General features: G+C 48.5%; 1 protein-coding gene across 1 annotated transcript in view; it reads left to right on the top strand.

Moving 5' to 3' along the window:
- LOC104295871 (transmembrane protein 263-like) overlaps positions 1–19,462 on the top strand; it is a 187,852-nt gene extending 168,390 nt beyond the window's left edge. The window contains exon 3 of the mRNA XM_009895679.1: positions 19,176–19,462. Within this exon, the coding sequence (XP_009893981.1) occupies positions 19,176–19,462 (287 nt within the window). The remainder of the gene's footprint in view (positions 1–19,175) is intronic.
- Positions 19,463–19,780: the final 318 nt, after the last annotated feature.

The raw sequence follows: 19,780 nt of genomic DNA, 5'->3' as shown, positions 1-19,780 counted from the left end.
GCTAGAGAATACTTACCTAGCCTAAGCATCTGGGCTGTAATCAATGTTATTGATAAGCATTTCCAAATGTCTTTTGTCGTGGTAGCGAGGCAGTGAGCGATCTGAGAGAGGTATTACTAACATTGTTGTATTTTATAGCAGCATTCTGCAGTCTCTGATGAGTGCTGTAGTCACAATGCCATGCTGCCCTCGAGAATTTCAACTCAACAAAACAAGTAAATTAGAAGTAGAGAAATGGGAGGTAATTAGGGGAGGAAAGTCAGATTCTGTAGCATAAGGGCTGCAAATGCCTCAGCTGCAGTAGCTGGAGAAGCAAGTAGTGCTTCTCTTCCTACCATCCAAAAGCGAGCAAGAGATGTCGGAAAGAGGAGATTGTGAAAAGCCTACTCCTCAATAGGTTCACAAAAGGAAAAGCTGCAAGAGCCTTAAGGACAGAGAAGATTATGCGTGATCTTCTTGGAGATCTTCCTCTCCTGCCCACCTGAGTTAGAAGAGGAACGTGGAAAACACTGTTGCACAGGCCAATCCCCTCTTCCATCCTTGCAACCAGACAGATGCAAAAACATCATTTGGGTGATTGGCTTATTCCCAAGGACTCCGGTGGCACAGCCAGAATTCAGCATACTTGCAAGAGGGTTTGGAGTCTCAGGCAGTAGCAGAACATCATTGGTGCCCCGTGTCAGGAGAAGATCACATGCAGATGAAGTGGTCTTTTTCTCAGGTGGTGGAGGCTGGAGCTGAAGGAGATTCCACTTCTCCTCCTAGTCTGGAACAGACACTTGCCTGGGATGACTCGAGCAGTTTCTAGATTCCACTGCAAATCTTCTATTGGGTGTGGACGCACAAAAAAGCATGACACAAAGCAGTTTGCATATTACTACAACTGGTAACAATGCTTACATATCATACAGCAAAAACTGATGACCAATGACCAAAATTATAGAAATGTAACAATTTTTACCAGTACCAAAAAAAAAAATAAGACTATACACCTAAGGACTGATAACAAGACTGTCTGGTGTAAGCTGAGAGCTTATTAGCGGGTTGAGGGAAGAGAAGGGATAGAGTATGGTAGTTAATGAAAGAAATTAGTGTACCCTATCAATATGCTGAAAACCAAATGCAATCCTAGGTTGTATAAGGCAAGCTGTCCCTTTCAGGACACGTACAGTAGTGTACGTGGCTTTGGTCAATTCTCTGCACACTACCAAACATCCATGTGCAAAACAAACCTGATATGAGACTGGCATATAGGTAGAGAGAAAGGCTTCTGGCGTGGTGGGGGCAATGGAGAATCCATTGTATACAGGAGGACTAGAAGTGTGTGGCTTGTTTAATCTAGCAAAACAGAGGCTGAGAGGAGATGTGAATGCTCTCTATAAATACATCAGAGGAGTAAACACCAGGGAGGGAGAAGAGCAATTTAAACTAAAAGACAACATTGGCACAAGAGGAAATGGGTATAAATGGCCCATGAATAAATTTAGGCTGCAAATTAAGTTTCTAAGCAAAATCCCAGTAAGATTTTAGATATCCAAGTAAGAGTACTAGGACAAATAGCTGAACTGTTTCTAAGATGGGATTTGGTTACTTATATGAGAATTAATAACGCACTTAGCTGTGGTAAGCTGTGGCACCTCCGCTATCTTACCTGACGGTGGAGGACTGAATATGATTATCCTGTGGTTTTATATTCATATATGGGGGAAGATCAGCCTGAAAAAAGCAGTCCCCATATTTGATATCTCCAGAGTCAGAGACGTCGTATGTGTAGCCTGTGTGGCTTTGCAATAATTTCTGCTACTTAAGTCTTCAGAATTAGAAAGAGTTCCGAAGTAAATGGCCAGCCCCTCACAATTATGAACTTAAAGTAAAACCTGTATTTGCCTAATCAACTACGATAGGGTCCTAATTTATGAGAGCAGGCTGTTTTCTCAAGGCCTAGGACTGATTGAAAGTTTGGAAATGCTCAGATGTAGGTGTTAACAGCTCTAACGTCAAGACTAAAATTGTCATGTGTGCACAGTGAAAATTTTCCAGCCAACCTTAACTACTGCTGATGTTTCACCACCCAAAGCCAGTGACAAGCCTGTTCTCAGGCAACATATATCTTCACTGCATCAGTGACTCTGGAAATTGAGAAGTGATCTGTGTGTGTTCTACCTTTCTCTTGTTTGATAGACTGATTTTTTCTCTCCTTTACTGGAGCTTTTAAACCAAAGTCTGTGTGTCTCAAATCAGCAAGCTACTTTAGAAGAAGTAGTTTGCAGTGAAGAAAATTCTGTTGTTCTCTAGAAGTAACCACACCATGAACTCCATTGACCAGAATAAAATACGTAAGGTTTTGATATATGCCATACACTTCAGTGGATGACAGAAGTATGGATTGAGGTGATGTTTATGCCAACAGTTTTGTCTATACAAACAACATCCATATACTACAGATTTAAGATTTTAACAGCTGCAGACAGGTAATGCCTTACATTTCTTCTCTAAACCTCCTTGTTAACAAGTCCTTATCCAAGTGTTGTAGGCTAGGAATTAAGGTAGAAGGTTGGGGAGGAGGTGGAGTGGAGTAAAATTTCAAAGCCTTTCAAAACTTCCTATTCTTTGGCTTTCTAGCCCGTAGGGCGGTTGGGGGTTAAGTGACTGAGCTCTGAATTTTCAGCCTTTTGCTGGCTGGATTTGCAAAACTGAAGGGTTTTTGCTTTGATTAACAGGATAATTAGAGCTGTATTGTAAGCATAAGTTTCACTGAACTTTGCAAGTACTTATTTCTTACCTTGACCTCAGAGACTCACCACGATCCTTAACGCTGTGCAGGGCAGACCCAGGGTGTCTATTTAAAGACCTCCTGTGCGCTTAGCCAGTGCCTCTTTCCTGCCCTGCGTTAAGTTCCCCTTTGGCAATGATGCAATTTCATAGCTCCTGAGTGGGTTTTTTTCCAAGTTGCTGTCAGTCAGCTTAAAAAATTCTCACTGAGGTCATTAATGCAGTGAAGTCGTGTGAGCCGTGAGGGCCAGGGTCAGGAAGCCATGAGCCTCCATGGCACCAAGGGACAGAGAAGAGGAGACTGGCGGCATTACAATGGGGCTGCTTGAATGCCACTCCCCCACGCTGACCAGATGCCAGTCCCATATCTTTGTCCTCCAGTTCCCTCTGCTCCTTCTTTCATAGTGGAAATCAGTCCCAGTCCCAAGTCTAACTTGCAATAAAGGCTTCTTAGTTAAGCTGCTGACTCCAGAGAAAAACTGAAATCCTCATCAATCATTTTGCCTATATGATATCTCTCAGTTGGCAATTTTTCTGCTGGCAGGATCCGCTGTCACTCTTGGATCTTTTTGCAAAGTGCCCATTTGGTAGCTCCAGCCTATTCACTAAACTTGAGAGAATTTCGCCTCTCGCATAAGGCATCTGTGCCGTTCTGAGTTTCCAAACTAAATGAATTACTTCATAAGTAACAAACTGATCAACCGTGATCCTTGAACAGGAAAGGTGGAGGGCAGGAGGGTCTTGGACTTTGCTGGCTATGCAGGCTCGGACATGAACTGGGAGATCTCCCAGAAAATTAAATAGGTGGCACAACATAGCTTGTTTAGCCTAAATCAACGTTAAATCAATCAATGTTAAATCAACGCTGAATCTGCTTTTGCAGGTCCTGCATTGTAATTAAACATGAACTTAAGATGCTGAACCTGAGTCTGCAACCTGTGTTGAGATGTTAAAGTAGTGGACACCTTTTGAAGTTTTTCAGAATATGTGACATTTCATCCAGGTGGTTACTGCCATCTTGGCCACTCAGAGAGAACTGAGTGAGCATCTTGAAAACAGTGTTTTCTGAGATCAGGTTCAGTCTTTCTATCCAAATTTTAGTATTTCCAGACCTAGCCACTACTTTTCCATTTCCCACTGTTTATGGATGGAAAGTTTGGTGTTCCAGAATCAGTCATCTCAATGGAAATTAATTCCCAGACAAGCTTCATTTTCCATGGAGACCCTCGATAGGTTGTGGGGCAGAGGAGGCAGGTGAAGGTAGAAGCGAGTGGACTCCAGTGCTGCCTGTGCCTGTGCAGCAGTTCAGTTGCTTTCCTGGCAATCAAGACCAGCTGGACTGAGTACCTAGAAGTGCTCTTCCATACACGCCAGCTCTGTCTCGGTGCACTGGCTCCTGGGAAGCTCTGGTATGCAGAATCCAACCGTCATCAGGGCTTGCCATAAGGATAAATTTGCAAGCAGACCATTTTTGGCTCTGGCTGTAGCAGTCTCTGAAAAGAGTCCTTCTTTCTGTCTTTCCTCCACCTCCCTTCCAGAGACATGACCAATGTTTTCCACAAATGGAGAAGTTTACAGTTCCCCACACATCGCAGTCCCTGCCAGAAATTTTGGTTTAGTTGCCACAGCAACAACTTAACGAATTTTTAAAGCCCCTGCCGCTGGCCGTGCCTCTGCCCTGTTTGTTCTTCCTGTGCATTTCCCCAGCACCGCGCAAGGCTGCTGAGGCAGTGACTGAGAGCTCTAATAACCCCAGTAATGGATCCAATTATGGCCGTTAGTGCTTCTGTTGAGAATACATGAATAAGTAAATCTGTGCATAAGGATGAAGGAGTGTGTTTTTAAAGCTGCCTGAGCAGTCTCTGGGAGCGGTGGCCCCGTCACTCGTGCCAAGCCCTGGTGGAGGATGGCAGCTGAAGCCTCAGCAGCCACTCAGCTCCCCTCTGGACCGTGCAGGGCCACCGACTCCCTGTGAGTTGTTATGTGGTGACTAGCTGGTGGCCGTTGACTTACAGGCATGGCCTCACACCTCAAGCATTTGTTTGTGCTTGTTGCAGTTGCACTTCAGGAGCCTCTGAGGGGCAGCTGGGTGCTGGGGTGACTGCTGATAGAGCCTCTCTTTTGATGGTAGCCACACACACAATAAATCATGCGCTGCTTTCATTAGAAAGTGTCACCATGTCCGCATGGTTATGGGGTTGTGGCTGGGAATGGACTGGGAAGGACAGAAAAAGCACTAGCAAACTTTTGCAGGACATGTTCCGCCCTTTGAGTGCTTTTTCATCAGTGCAGGATGATCCTTGCATCGTCTTCACACCACCTGAAAATCTGTTACTTCCTCTAACTATCACTGGGTCTTCCTTCACCATCTACTGATAGCACAGAGGCATCCATCCTCACCTGGCTTTCACCTGTGGTGACACACATTTGTGGTCTTCCATCATCCAGCAGTTGATCGGACAGGGATAGGTGCCCTCTTTTTTTCTCAATGGTTTCCTTCCTTGTCTGCCTTTTCCTAGCTGATGCATGGAGTGGTTGGAGAATAAATGTCTTTCGGACAGCATATGGCAGATTTCAAAGAGGGGTTCCTGAATGTCAACTGTCCCAGTGCTGCTCCTCAGATATCCGAAGAGAGCTGGAGGGGCAGGCATCTGAGCAGGAGAGGTTGGCTGCAGAAGACCTTTCAGCAAGCAGTGCCCTGTTCCTTCTCCTGTTCCCTCTATATCTGCAGCAGCAGGAGGAGACAGTCATACTCCAAGATTCAAGCAGTGAGCTCATTGCACCTGAAGTCATTTGTAGGCACCAACTGCTAATGTTGTGCATAACCAACCAGGAATCCTTATGCTTGTTCAAGCCACTCTTCCCCTTCCCATGTCATTGTCCATTTGTCCCAGAGCCCCACGGTTGCACAGCTGCACTGCCTGGGTTTATTTTTCTGGTGCTCGCATAGTGTTTCTGTATGGATTGGGACAGAGTGGCTGCCCAAGACTGTGGTGGTAATTCCCCAAAATGAGATTTCTGTGCTTTATGGAGTAGGGGTTGGTGAATCTCTTGAGAAAATTATGTCCTATAAGATACCTAGTGGGCCTTGTGAGCCTGTGAGCGCAAGACTGATGGTCTCCCATTAGTGTTCAGAGGACAATAAAAATCTGTGAAAGGGAAGCGGCATTAGCTTTTTCTGAATTGAAACTACTATTTTCTGATGAGTTGTTGGAGGGCTGCTTTACAAATGAGCCTGTGAGGAGAAGGCTGGGAAAGGCTGACAATACGTCTGTTATTGGACGTAGATGTCCCCTTGAAACCTGAGATTCATTTCTATGCACTGCACGCTGGGTCTACGTAGCCTTTCTTTCTGAAGTGAGGTCTCGTTTTCCTGTCCCAACAGGGGCTTGCAATATTGGCCTGCTCTTGTTAACTCCTGGAAATCTGAAATACTAGGGTAGGAATTAGTTTGGAAAAGGTCTGGGAAGCGGTTTCCGGAGAGCGAGCCCATTTTACGTATAGATCTGCCCACGTGATCCAGATGCCAAGAAAAGTTTAAAGTACTCTGCAAAATAAGATGTTCTTTGTCATCTCCCAGCCATCAGGGGAGGCTGAGAAGTGAGTTAAAGGAAGGCTTGTCTCCTCCCTGCTCAGCTGATACCTCCAGGAAAAGGGAGTGATTCTTTTCCCCCTCACCTTGCCTCACCTAGCTGTGTCACAGGAGAGTTCATTTCTGTTATGCATCATTAATCTGAGTTTCTAATAGCAGTAAAAGGCTGAACTTCGTCGACAGAGAAGTTAACAGCCAGTTTGCTGGAGTTCTAACGGTTGATCACTTAGCCTTGGTTATTAACTGCAGGCAAGGACCAGTTTCTGGGAGATAATTGGGGTCATAAACAATAGCTGTGTAATGGAGACTAGTGCCTTAGGAGAGGGACTAAACATATTCAGCTGCAAGGAACTTACTGCCTTTGGATGGCATCCAGGTGCTGCCATCAGCCAGCTAGAGTTCAGGCAGCCAAGTTGTTGCTGTAGGGGGAGAGAGGTCTTTACTGCTCAGCAGGCAGCATCTACGTGCGCTCAGGATGGCCCCTAGCTGGAAAGGTGCTTGAACGCAGCTGCAGGAGGCTTGATAAAACTTCTTAAGCAGAAACCTGGAAGGTGCGAATCAGAGGCCACGTGTCTTTTAGTCCATTTCAGAAACAGGGCTCAGTGTTTAGGAATGGTGGGGTCTTCAGCCCGGGCTGGGGTTGGTGGTGTCAGCTGGATTTTCCAAGTCGATGGCCATCTGAGGGTTGAAGCGGCCCCCGTAGGTTGTTCTGGCTGTACAGTGAACAGGACTGCAAATGTCCTGCTGCCACGGCTTTTGCTTGAGCAGATGCGTGCTTGTGCACAGCAGGCAGGAAATGTGTGTGCGGGGTCTCCAAGGCCGTTTGGGCTCTGCTGCAGCGTTGTTGGAAAATTAAGATTTCTCTCCCTGGAATTCCTTAATACAGAGTTGGTTTGTTGCTAGAAAAAAAGTCCAGAAAAGCACCATTAAGTGCTAGGAGGCTATTTAAACAGAAAGGACTTTTGTTTGTACTTTCTGAAATAAAACCCAGTTTCTGACTACTGAGCCCATTAAGAATCCCTGCTGGGGACACAAAGTACACGGGGGTTCTCCAGGCCGTGACAAGACGTTTTCCTTCAGTGGAGGGCCTGTTGGGACTGGAAGATAGCTTGATGGGATTTCTGATGTGGCATCAGCCTCTGATTAGATTCATGTCACTCCAGTCATTCCCTGTATGCATCTGATTGGAAACAAAGGGAGGAAAATAAAGGTGCAAATGAGTTTTTGTAATGGTTGCACTAGCCCAGCTAGAGTGTGGCATGTTGGGAGCTGGAGTTTCTGAAGGTTTTATCCTGCTGAGGATGAGGGTAGCATGTGCGTGCATGTGGACCACAAGCTGAGCTGTGCACCCTGATGTGAAAGCTGGAAAGGTACCTGATGCGCAGATCCTGCAGCTCTGTACTGTGGTACTTGAAAGCATCCTTGGATACTCCCTCATTTTAAAAGAAATTAATCGTTCTGCCCTGTTGCTTCCCATGTGTACAGAACCGCAGAAGAAAATTTAAGGGGAATCCATGGAGGAGGGTACTGTTACCTTTCATTTCCCGGTAGCAAAAGCATGACAGCATTGCCAGGCTGGGCTACGTTACAGAATCAAGACAGTAAATGTTGTCTTAACGTGGAAACCTGAAAGGCTGCTGTAGGTGTGCAGCTGATTTTTTCCACTGAGCCCTTTGTTCTAACAGCAAAGTCTGGCTTTGCTTGGCTTTGATTCAAAACAGGTTGGTACCGGAGAAGGGCAGTGATCCTGGAGGGGTCTCAGATTCTCCAGGCTTTCGGCTTTCCCCAGCTCATGGCTATCCCAGTCAGGCATGTGGGAGGATTTTCAGCAGTTGGTAAAATGAATGAGAGCAGAAGTATTAGCAATGTTTCTGATCCTGGTCTTGCATGAAATCCCTGATGGGAACTGGGTTCACCAGGCTGAAGGGATGTCTTTGAGTTAGGAAATGTCCTGCGGATGGGAGGTTGTTTGGCGTCCCCCCTCCTGGTGCCACAGAGATGCACTGCAGGCTAGAAACTGCTCAGGGGAACTAGAAACAGAGCGGGGAGGGAATCAGGCTCTCTGCCTGCACACACTACTATTCTGGTACTTTATGGTCAACCGGTCTTCTCCAGGCAGTGACAGGGGATACCTCGAGCTAGAGTCAAGACTGACTCCAGAGAAAGCCAAGACGTGACAGGGGGTCCTCCCTTTCAGATAAAGCGAAGCCTATTTGTCGCTGCTTGGCAGTGGGAGAAAGCAAGCTTAGATAGACCTCCAAGAGAGGCTGAGAGCGTAGGACTGAGCTGGTGGCTGCGCCGAGGAGGTGGGCGGGATTCTCTCTTATTCCAGATATTCCTCCAACTATATGAAGCACTAATCTCCAAGGGAGGCCTAGATATCCCAACGTCTCTGAGAGCCAAACTAGACCCTGGCTCCATGGCAGTTCTGCTGTGGCGTCAAAGAAGAAATCCAATTTACCTGCAGCACCAGGCAGAGCCCTTCAGTAGTCACCGGGAGGCCAAGTGTGTGTGTGATCCCTGCTGTGCCCTATTGAAATCTGCCCTGGAAAGAGCAAGAACATGAATATGGAAGGAAGCAAAGGGAACTGTCACAAATGTGGCTTCACGTTCCTAAGCAGCAGCTCTTTGTCTGTGCCGCACAGAGGAGGAGGTTTGATGTCTCCTTGGGCAGTGTTAGTGCTACCTCTAATATATGCACTCAGGGCTGAGCTTTCCAGGTGGCAGGCTCACCTGGAACACAACTGGTAGGACTGTCTGGCTCACTTCAAAGCGACAGAGGCAAGGGGACACGTGAGAGGTTATGGGCGTAGAGCTGGGGTGTGATTTTTACACTGGACTAGATCTAATCGTCTGAGGCACCGATGGGTCCTCTCCTTCTCTGGTCAGCCTGGCGGTGGAGGAGGGATGCTCTGCCCATTCATCTGCTCCCAGAGGCAGCATAGCTGCCCACTCATGACTGCAGTGCTCTCCCCTTGATAACTGAGATGGGGAATGAGTTTTTGAGATGAGGCCATCGAACACCTACTACCAGCAGAATAACAAAGACTCTATCCTGCCCATTGCTGGCATGCTGAAGCATGAGCAGGCAAGCATATTTGTACCTCCCCAGTAAAGCCTCAGCTCAGCTGCTTCTGTAGCACACAGCTTTTTAGCTTAACTGTCTTGTTATCCTTTGGATGGACAGAAAGACTCCTGGATAGCCTCTGGGATGAATGGGTCATTTCTCTGAGTCAAAAAATCTTCACTCAGACCTTAGGTCAGTTAAAATTTGTGGCTTTGCTTTTTGAGCCACCGTCCATTTTTTCTTCAGTTCCTCTGTGTGCCTCGGAGAGGGGTGGGGAGCGCATAATCAGAATAACTGGAGAATTTCTGGATTTCTCACTGGTGCTAGCCATCCTGCTGGAAAGCATGAGCATCCATTGCTCAGCTGCTCCAGGGGTGGGAAGAGGAAATGCCTGAACCTGGGGTCCTCCCCTATTCGCAAGGCAGGATACGTTCCTGACATTATTGGGAGTGGTTTTGGACAAATTCTCAGCTATCGCAGCTGTAAAATGCTTGAGTGACAATCATGTGTTTCCAAAAGGTAGAGAGATTAAGCCTTTAATAATAAGGTGGCAGAGTACACAAAATACTCATGGCAGTTGATGAATGAGCAGAGCAGACTTTTGATGTCTGATCTTGGCAGCTTGGAGCACCTTCCTGCTGGCTAGATGTGACTGTCTTTCACTCCTATGCCCCTTCCCAAACTGCTGCTGGGACCAAATTTCAAGCACTTTTTGATAAATTGTGAGTTAGCAATATTGTCCTGGGAAGAACTTCTAGCCTCACTGGACACAGGAGGCTCAGCTGTGTCTGCCTTGTTTAAAATCCACCGGCTAGCACCAGAGCACAGCAGAAAAGTCATTCCTTACATAAGCTTGGATTATGTTATTTACTCTCTGTTGTTTGTAAGGGCCTCATAGAACCGTGAAAATGACCTTTATTTCTCTATGGATTTTGTCCTTTCTCATTTTACAAATATTGATTATTTTTTTTCTCCCGTGTCTTTATCAGAGCTGAATTAACAAGGCTGTTTAACAAGAGCCTCTGATTCATTTGGGGTCTTTTTGTGCCAGGTACTATCACAAGCAGCTGAAAGCAGCTCAGTGAAGAATGTGCAACCACTGTTACAGAATTGACAGAGGAGGTGATGTGCCCTGACAAGAGCTGAGCTAGCATGGGTCAAAGAGCAGGCTTAAAAAGATGGTCTCTTCAGCCTGGGCACAAATGCAAGGTGGGGTTGTTTGTAAGGAATAAAATTTTATGTCTGAAAGCTCTCCTCCTCAGACCATTAAAGCTTGAGGCCACTGAAAATTGTTCAGTCTACTTGATTATTCCAGTTCCACCCACAGATCCCCAAGTGAGACCAAGAGCCCGTGTTTGCAGCAAGAGGTGATTCCAGTCCTCGTGATTCAGAATCTCAGTGTCACAGTGGTGAGACTCCAATAGGAAAAGGAGCCATCGGTGCAGCTTTATATGCTCTTTCTTGCCAGGCTTTTAAGCAAGCCTCTTGACTGACTGAAGAGCTTGTCGGTGGAGCAGAGAGTGGAAATTGAAGGCAGACAGGGACATAAAGTTCAAACAAACTAAGTCTGATGGCCACTTTTGATGCTTTTAACACAAGTGAGAGGGAAGGTGTAGCCCAGCTGATAGCTGGCCCTTGCTCTTCATACCTGCCATAATGCCATCGTGGTTTCTCACACAGGACCCAGAGGTTGGTGTGGGTGGGGGGGACGCAGCCACTGCACGCAGTTTTCTGGGGCAAGCTGAAATCTCATGCCTTTCGCGATCATCTCTCCACTCTGTCAGTGGCCTTGAAACATCCTATAGGTGTTTTAGTGACCTGTCTGGCCAGTAGCAAAAGCCTGGCCTTCAGCATTTGTTCCACATGGAGAAAAAGAGATGTCATGATGGAGATAGAAATGATATGTCCAGATTTCTTTCTTCTTAAGCGGGCGATGCCACTTGTAACTTTGCTTTATGACTCTGCCGTGGGCTCATCTTTCTCACAACCTATACACTGTGGTGGGAGATGACATTTTTTTCGAATGAGACAAAGGTCTCCTTAAGCCAGCTGTTGTACAAGCCTGTAAAAAGGGCAGATCCTCATCCTTAAGCACTCATGATCTGTATCAGAGGATGGCAGGTCCTTTTGAGGACTTGGTCCCAGCGTGCACTTTTTTCTCTCTGAGATGAGAGGCTAAGTGTCCCAGCGGGAGCTGGGAGATTGTCTCGAAGAAGCACCATGAGGCCAATTGGTTAGTGCTCATTAGTTTCCCCTCTGCAAAGGGTGGACTCCTGCATTCCTCAGCTTGCTGGGCTTGGCAGAGCTGGGATTCCTGCCAGCCCACCCTGCTGCAGGCCACATGAGACCCCCAGCATGCTCTCTGGGTAGTCATACCACTCATGGCTGAAGAAGGCCAGTAAGGTGGAGAGGAAGCAAAGGACATGTAGCTGTTACCCAACAGGTCAGCAGTAAAACTGAGAACAGAGCTGGGTCTCCAGCCTTCTACCCTATCCACGTCCTTTTTAGTCGGCAATGCTTTGTCCTGCAACTCACTTGTGTTTTTCTAGAGCAGGAGGAGCATTACCTCTGCGCTGTGGGCCATCCTGGTCTTCAGCATCATTAGAGACCATCTCTATGCCACTTGAATAGCTGAAGTCTTGTAAACCTCAAGGGGAAATAAGGAATTAAGAATCAAAAGGGTCCCAGGGAATCCTGGTTGAAGGGCGACTGTGGCTGTTCCTTACAGGCTGTTACAGCTATATAAAAGAGATATTTTTGGATCAAGAAAACAGTCATCTTCTGCAGGAGGGCAAAGCAAAGGAACTACTAATTGTTTTCAAGAATAAGAAACCCATCTCAGGGTAGATCTTGGCTCTGGTATTGAAAGCACTTGGGAAGTGAGAGGTCAAGTTTATATTCGTCCTGCAATTAATATCTCGCAAAGTGAAACACTTCAACAAAAAGAGTGAAAACAGCATTCAGCTGCTGTTTGGGCCATTTAGGGGGTGTGTGTGAGGCTGGAGAGTGTCCTTGGGCTGACTGAAAGCTGGTGAAATGTTTTAACCGCTGGGTTGTTAGCGGCTCTGAGGCCGATCTCCCTGAATTCTCTTTTCAATGGAAGTTTCAACAATACCACTGTGTCTTTACAAACAAGTTCTGGTTTGGTGACACGGTGCTTCTCAACAAGAACAGTCAGAAAACTCCCAACCAACTCTAAGCCTCACACTTGCAGAGCCAGAGCTGTGTCTGCTTCTCCCCGAAGGCTCAGCCGAGGGAAACAAGCCACTCCATATCACTGTTCGTTTACCCTCCTGAACCCTGTCTCTCAGTGCTTCAAGGTAGATGCTTCAGCAGTTAATAACTGCTCCTGGGGCATGTGCAAGGAACAATTAAAGCTCATTGTGCCAGTAAAGAGCCCTGGGGTGAGCCAGGCTGCCCTTGTTTTGCTGCGTGCAGCAGCTTCCCGAGCAGTCCTGTTGGAGAGAGAGGCAAGTGTGTCTTGCTGATTGCAGAGCTAATGTTTAAAACTCCAAGGCTAAACTCAATGTGTCATTTCTAGGCTTTTTGCTGGTGGCAACCGTCTTGGTTTGTAGCATTGAGCGCCTGGGCAGAGCAGGGCTGGGGAGAGCACAGCTGCTGAGCCTTGGAAGCCATTTCCAACCAGCTGCAGCATGGGACTGCTGGCAGGAGTGAAGCAGGAGTGTTTAAAGAACAAACGCTTTGTAGCGCTCTCTTTAACACTTTGCCTGTCACACTGCAGGATCTAGATCTTTGATGCTAAAATGACAGAAAGGACATGACCGGCGGTTCCATCATCTCAGATGTAAATGTTTGCTACAGCTGTGCCCCGCAAGGGTCAGCTAAGCCTTGTCCAGCTGCATGCCGGAGATTTGGAAGAAGGTGGTGTTGGCCATTCCCTGAAGAAGGTCCCTGCTAGAATGTGTACAGAGAGATTTCATTTGTGCCCAGGGGTCAGAGTGGTCTCTGCCTGCTTCAGCTGCTTGTGCTAGAAGAGGAGTGTATCACCCAAACGGAACGTCTCAGCTACAGGATAAACTTGTGTGGCTCCACAACAGCAGGCTGGCATGCGTAGGGAGGGGGCAAGCTTTTCTCTTGCCTTTGTGGCTTGTCTGGAGACTGGAAACCTCTCCAGAGATAAATTGGAAGTTGTCATTGGCGTCTCTACTGAGAATGTCAACAGGAATCTGTCAGCACCAGTCATGACGATACAAACACAATTTCCCCGTTTAAAGCACCGCACCAACTGTACCTAATTAACCTTCATGACAGCACAGCAATATGAGGAAATAGGGATCATTAACTTCAGCTTCGCTTTACAGAAGGGGAAGAGAAGCAGAAGTGCCAGCCCCATGCGTTTCAAATTGAGGTAGGCTCAGAAAAATCACAAGGTTAAAAATAACAATAATCCATTTGGGGTTCTCAGAGCCTTAAGAGTGCACTTGAATCAAACTTTCAGGTTTTTCTCCAAGAAACATCAGGACTGGAAACTTCTCTCCCATACGTGCTTTTTTATGACTCAATAACCAAGGCTTTTAGAAAATCACACATTCTCAATCACAGTGGTGCAGAGGCAATAAAGGTCAGAGCAATTTGCTCAGTGTTGCTTAAAAATCAGCTGGGCAAAGCTGGGACTAGACTGTGTGAGTAGCTGACCCTCCACCCCTTCCTTGTTCCTCCAGACCAAGCATTTTTCTAGGTAGAAGAACCTGCCTAATTCCACCAGTGGTCACTTAATAGCTGCCAGAGGCGTAATTCAGACTTGAACTAGTGACCTCATCCCTTCCTCTCACGTCTGCTGAGGGACAGAGTGATGACATTGACTGTTTACAGTTTGGTCCCTGAGCCAGCCCAGCTCCTTCGCCTGGGGCCCAGCAGGGATGGAAGTGTCCTGAAGATGCAAAACCATTCATGCTGCTCCCTGACACTGCTTTCCTGGCTTGGGGCTGTTTTTATAAGTTAGTAGGAAAGAGCAACTTGTCCAAGTCCTTCTTAAAGTAAAGAGATCTCCCTGCCTGTCGTATGGACTGCCAGCAGGGGCCAAGGGGAAGAATAACGCCTGTGCCGTTCGCAGTGGGCACCAGGGCAGACTATCGTTTTCTCTCCCCGCAGAAATGCAATGCAAAGTCCTGAGGAGACGCCGTGGAAGCTTTGAGAGCCGTATCTGTTATTACTGACAAACTGGTCTTGCTTCTGCCCTGAGTCATAGATGCTGTCGGAGGAGAAGACCCAGTTTTGTCTGGAGCCCCAGCAGGCAGGACCCCTGCTAGGGTGGGAAGCCAGTGGGGACTGTGGAGGGCTGTGGCCGAGGAGGAGAGCCTCTTGTGTGGGGTGCCGAGCCCAGCCCAGAGAGCCAGCGTTCATACAGGAGTGCATTTTAGTCATCTCTCTTTCTCCTTCTTCTGTTCTAAGCTGACATGGGGTGAAGTGAAGCCGAAGGGACCCTTGAAAAGGCCAGGTCATTGATGGAAAGGAAGAAGGGCTTGGCGGATGGTGAAGAGCTTTCATGAGCAGCATGGGCTGCAGCAGGCTCCAGGGAACAGAATTGTTCCCCTGCTCGGGCTGTGTGTCTGTCTCTCTGATTATTTTGTGTATTTCATCTCTGCTGTCTGTCTCGCCCTTAATCTGGGCTCCTCTGTGCCAACAAAATGCTTAGCTCACTCCATTGTCTGTGAGACTAATTTGCACTGTAAATCCGATGCTTATCTTACATGACAGCTTACTGTGGGGTTTATTGCAGTCCTGAAGACAAACTAACTGGGGATGGCTAGAAAGCTTTTGACACATCATCTGGAGTATAGAACGAATACGACCTGTTTCAGCTTGCTGCCAGGTTGGGATGTGGACCCTTGTGGTTGGGGTCACAAGGTATTTCTTTCAAGACCTATTCAAACCGGAGTTTGTTTGTTGTTTTGTTCTTTTTTTTTTTTTTTTTTATGGTACAGCTTCTGTTCTGTGTTGCAGCTATTGGAATGCTTCTGGAACAGTCTCCCACCCTCTCAGGGACAGGTCCTTCATCCCTCCTCCCTGCTATCTGTGGAGTTTTAACAACCATGAGAGTGGCTGCATACCAGGTGCAGGCAGAGTGTGAGCATTGGTGCTCCAGCGTGCTGCAGCTTCATTGTCTCTGCCTAGCTTAATCAGAAAGAACCTTTGTCCTCGCTCTTCTTCATTAGTATTTCCTGACACCTTCTCCAGTATGTTTTAGCTCTTTGCTGGCAAAGTAACATCCCCTCCTCAGTCTCATCTGCAGTTGCCTCCTTCCCTCTGGTCCCTGGGCTATCCACCTGCAGGCATCCAACGATCGTCTAAGAGATTTTCACGCACACAGTGTTGTTCGGATAGCTGGGCAGCTCCAGCAGCCTCAGCTCAATTGAAATGTGGGCAGAGGCCTAAATCTCCCTACTGAGGGGTGCCAGGTAGCCTTAGACACAGGTTTACCTGGGGAGAGCCGGGAATGTTATTGGTGTATTGATACACCTCTTGGTTTTGCAGCTGAGTATGCTGGTAGGTGTTTAATGCCCAAAGCTTCTTTCTGCATTGCAGTTCTCCGATGGGATGCAGAGGATCCTGCTTCCCCAGACAGGGGAGCGGGAACACAAAACCTGCCATCCTCTGAGGATGGAGTCCATTTGGAGGACCAGTCTGATTTTCGCTGAGTAGAGTCCTGCTTTAAATGCTTATGAGTTTCTGGATCCCTCTGTTCTTCCCTCCATCGGTCTAAAGACAAAACACGCAAATGGCCGTGCGGGATAAGCTGTGTGCAGCAGGTGGGAGGCTGGCAAGTGAACTGGAAATGGAGCCAAAGGGTCTCAGTAGCATTGAGGGAGAAGGAAAAAAACCAGCCAAACCCCGTCGAGAAACTGTTGAGAAATAGGCAAGCAATATGTCACATACCAGGTAGAACTGTAGCTGCTTAGACTACAGCAGAAACTCTGTACTGGCCCCTCTCAAACTCCATTTTGCTTCCCAGATTATCAGACGGGTGTGTAGCCTAAGGCTTATTCTGAGTCATCAGAGCTGGTGAACACCAGACTCCTCACAGGCACTGTCCTGAAACCTGCCCAAGGGAGAAGTCTGTACAGCCTGAGTCAAGGTCGGGGAAAAACCTACAACTCCAGTAAGACTCCAAAATCTGCAGAATTTTAGAAGAATCCAGCACAACAATAACTAGGAAAGGATCATGACTCCTAACTCAGACTCACACCTTGTCTAGGTTAGGCTACTGTATGCAGCCTCCTCTGAAGACACCCCCTTCTCTTCCCTGGCTAGAAATGGAGCCAGAGGAATCAAATCTCCTCACTTAAACTACTATGTTAAGTGCCTAAAAGTTAGCAATTTGAATCTGAAGACGTACTAATTTGTTTCCTAAGAGGCCTGGAAAATCCTCCTTTCCTACAGATGACACAGTGCAATCTGAGAGTCCCCGGTGGGACTGACTGGCCTCCCTGTCCACCCGAGTGCTCGTAGCACAGGCAGCAGCTCTGATCCGTTTGGCAAGGTCAGGTTGTCCCTTCAGCCGCGTGCATCCAGCACCCCGGGGCAGCTGGCGTTCCCAAGGATAAAATCCATGCCCTGCTGCTGCTGAGTGTTTTCTGTCAGACTTCTGGTTGGCTTGTTTAAAAAAAAAGAAAAGAATAAAGCGTGTTTGTTGAGCAGCACTTAGAGACCCTACTGTGTTGCGTGACACACAGACAAAAGGAAGATGGTCTCTGCTCCGAAGGATTCACAGCATAGCTTGGCAGAAGTGCACTGAAGAGCAGATGCGGTGAAGGCACGGCGTGAGACAAGTTAGTAGCAGTAAGAGGAAGATGTTTGCTTAGACTCATGAGGTCTGACATCTCCATCAACCAGGGCATGCAGCGTGCGAACTTGACGAGCGGCTGGCCCAGGCTCCCGGCACTCCCAAGGTCTTTGCTCGCTGGCAAAGGAAATCCAGACCCTACCTCAGTGTTGGCCCTAATCCGCCTGGGAATGGAAGTGGGTGGAGACGTCAAAGTGGAGGTTCCAGGGGGAGTTTTCTGCTACCTGCAATGTTATTAACAATTGAGGAAAGCAGCTGCTGCCTGGCTGGATAAACAAGGGGGCTTTCCCCTGCTCAGGGAGCAGGGAGCTTTAGAGACCAGGGGTGGGGGGAGCTGAGAGTGTTGGAGAGTGCAGTGGAAGGGCTGGGATCTCAAAAGAGAAGGTGCGTTCAACCAGCAGCTCCCACCTACCTCCCATTAGCTGTATGAAGCTTGTCCGCCTGCTTAGGTTAGTGGTGAGTCCACCTGTGCAGCCCAGCCTGGGCGGGTGGCTGAATTGGGATGCCGCAGCCGGAGTGTCTCCTTCCCTGATCCCAGGGACAGATGCCAGGCCTGTCCCCGCGCCCGTGCCGGGGGGACGGGTGTGCAGAGAGCTGTGCGGTGCAGGCTGGCTCCTTTCTCACTGCTGGCGCAGCCTCTGCAGTGCTCTGCTCTGAGGCAGTGGCAGGTGCTGACATGGCCCTTGTCCTGGGCTCTCTGCAGACACACGACTGCACCGTGTTTTTATGCAGGCTTTCACAAAGCCACTTCCATCCCTGTCATTTCGCCGCTCCTCAGGAAATGGGCTGCGCATTTAGCAGGGGGCTAAAGCCCTCCTGCTGCATCAGCCTGCGCGTCCTCTCCTCTGAGCAGGTAATGGGTTAGCGGGGCTGCTGCTGCTGCTCCAGGGATGCCGTATTCCCAGTTGGCGCTTGCTTTTTTTTTTTTTTTTCCTGTCAGGATTGCTTTGTTGTATTTTTGCAATTATTAGTAACTCGTCTCGTGGACGGAACTGGCAGTGAATCAGAAGTCAGAGTATCCAAAATATCTCGCATCGCAAAAAGAGCCACTCCTCCTTTGCTGCCTGTGCGCAGCATTGTTAGCTGATGCAAAGGCAGAGGGTTGCGTGGAGGCTGTCAGGAGAGCTGTCAGGGTTGAATCCCGTGAGTAGCAGCTGAGTCAACCCTCTCCCGAGAAGTGGCGAGCTGTGAACGTTACGTCTGCAGTGCTGTGGGCAGGTGCGATGGCAGCTTGGGTGGGTATATCACGCTGGCCTTGGTCCAGTTGGCACAGGTAAACCAGCAGTGACATAGTGTAGCAACTTAAGCGCTGTCTTAACACTATTAAATAGGTAGCTGAGGTCTCTGGAGGGCTCGTAGAACCTGAGGTGATGTCCGTGTCACTGTATCTTTACTGCGGTTTTCTATCTGTGCTAGCTCAATTACAGTTCTCGCAGACAGGTCTGTGCTGTGCTTGGGTCCCGCATCTGACATTAGCGCAGACCTGCCTCCAAACAGATGCTTCTGAGGACCTGAAGGCCACGCAGACGTCAGCTGTTGCTGTCTGCAGTTTGTGCCTCCTGTGCTGGCATTAGTCTTTGTGGTTTACTGGCCAACACACAGGGGAGGAGAATTACATCTCTTGTTAGTGGGATTTGCTTTACATTGCAGCACTGAGGATTGCGAGTTTGGGGCTGTAACTGAACCATCTTCTTCCCGTCTCTGTCACATGGGCCATTCTGCTCCCACTCCCTACTCTCCCAAAGTCCTCTCTCGCCATGCTGTAGACCTGGGATCACCCTGGTTCCTCCTTCAGGCACCGAGAGGTCTGGGGCTGCAAGGCACTGGGCATATGGGAGCATGCAGCGTGGTGGACAGCCCTCCTGGGCTGGAAGAGGTGCCCAGGGAGAAGGTCTTCAGTGTGGACGCTTCTGACTTTACCTTTCTCTCTCTCCCCACAGATGCCAGCAAGGACCATCCGCAGCAGCAGGCAGGGGTGATCTGGAGAGTGACAGGCGGCCTGTTCAGTATCACCCGGGGAGCCGTCGGGGCCACACTGGGAGGAGTTGCCTGGGTGGGCAGCAAGAGCCTGGAGCTCACCAAAACAGCTGTGACCAGCGTCCCCGCTGCTGGCGTCGGACTGGTGAAGGGCAGCGTCTCAGCAGTGACCGGCGGCGTCGGAGCCGTGGGCAGTGCGGTCGCCAGCAAAGTCCCTTTCACCACAAAAAAGAAGGACAAGGCTGACTAATCCCCATTGCAGCTCCCTTCGAAAAGATCAACCTGCCCATACTCTCCCCCCTACACAGCACCTCTTTGAGTTGGAACCAGCCGCTTCAGGGAGGGTCAAGCACCCGAGCAGACTCCGGCTGCAGCCTGCTCAGCACCGCCTGCCTGGCTCAGAGTTCACAGAGCCGCTGTCGATGCCTTTCACTCCCATCACCTACTGGGAACCATCTCTACTCCGAGGGCTTTAAAGGCGCTGTTGTCTCTGTCTTGCAGTTTCCTTCCTCCCTTCTTGTTCTTGTAAGCACAGCAGGGTGGGAGACGGTGTTAGGCTCCATCTGCC

The sequence above is a fragment of the Charadrius vociferus genome, unplaced genomic scaffold (genome assembly GCF_000708025.1).
Source record: "Charadrius vociferus isolate BGI_N301 unplaced genomic scaffold, ASM70802v2 scaffold111, whole genome shotgun sequence".
Taxonomy (NCBI): domain Eukaryota; kingdom Metazoa; phylum Chordata; class Aves; order Charadriiformes; family Charadriidae; genus Charadrius; species Charadrius vociferus.
Note: the sequence above shows the minus strand (reverse complement) of the source record. Positions and strands in the feature narration are given on the sequence as shown.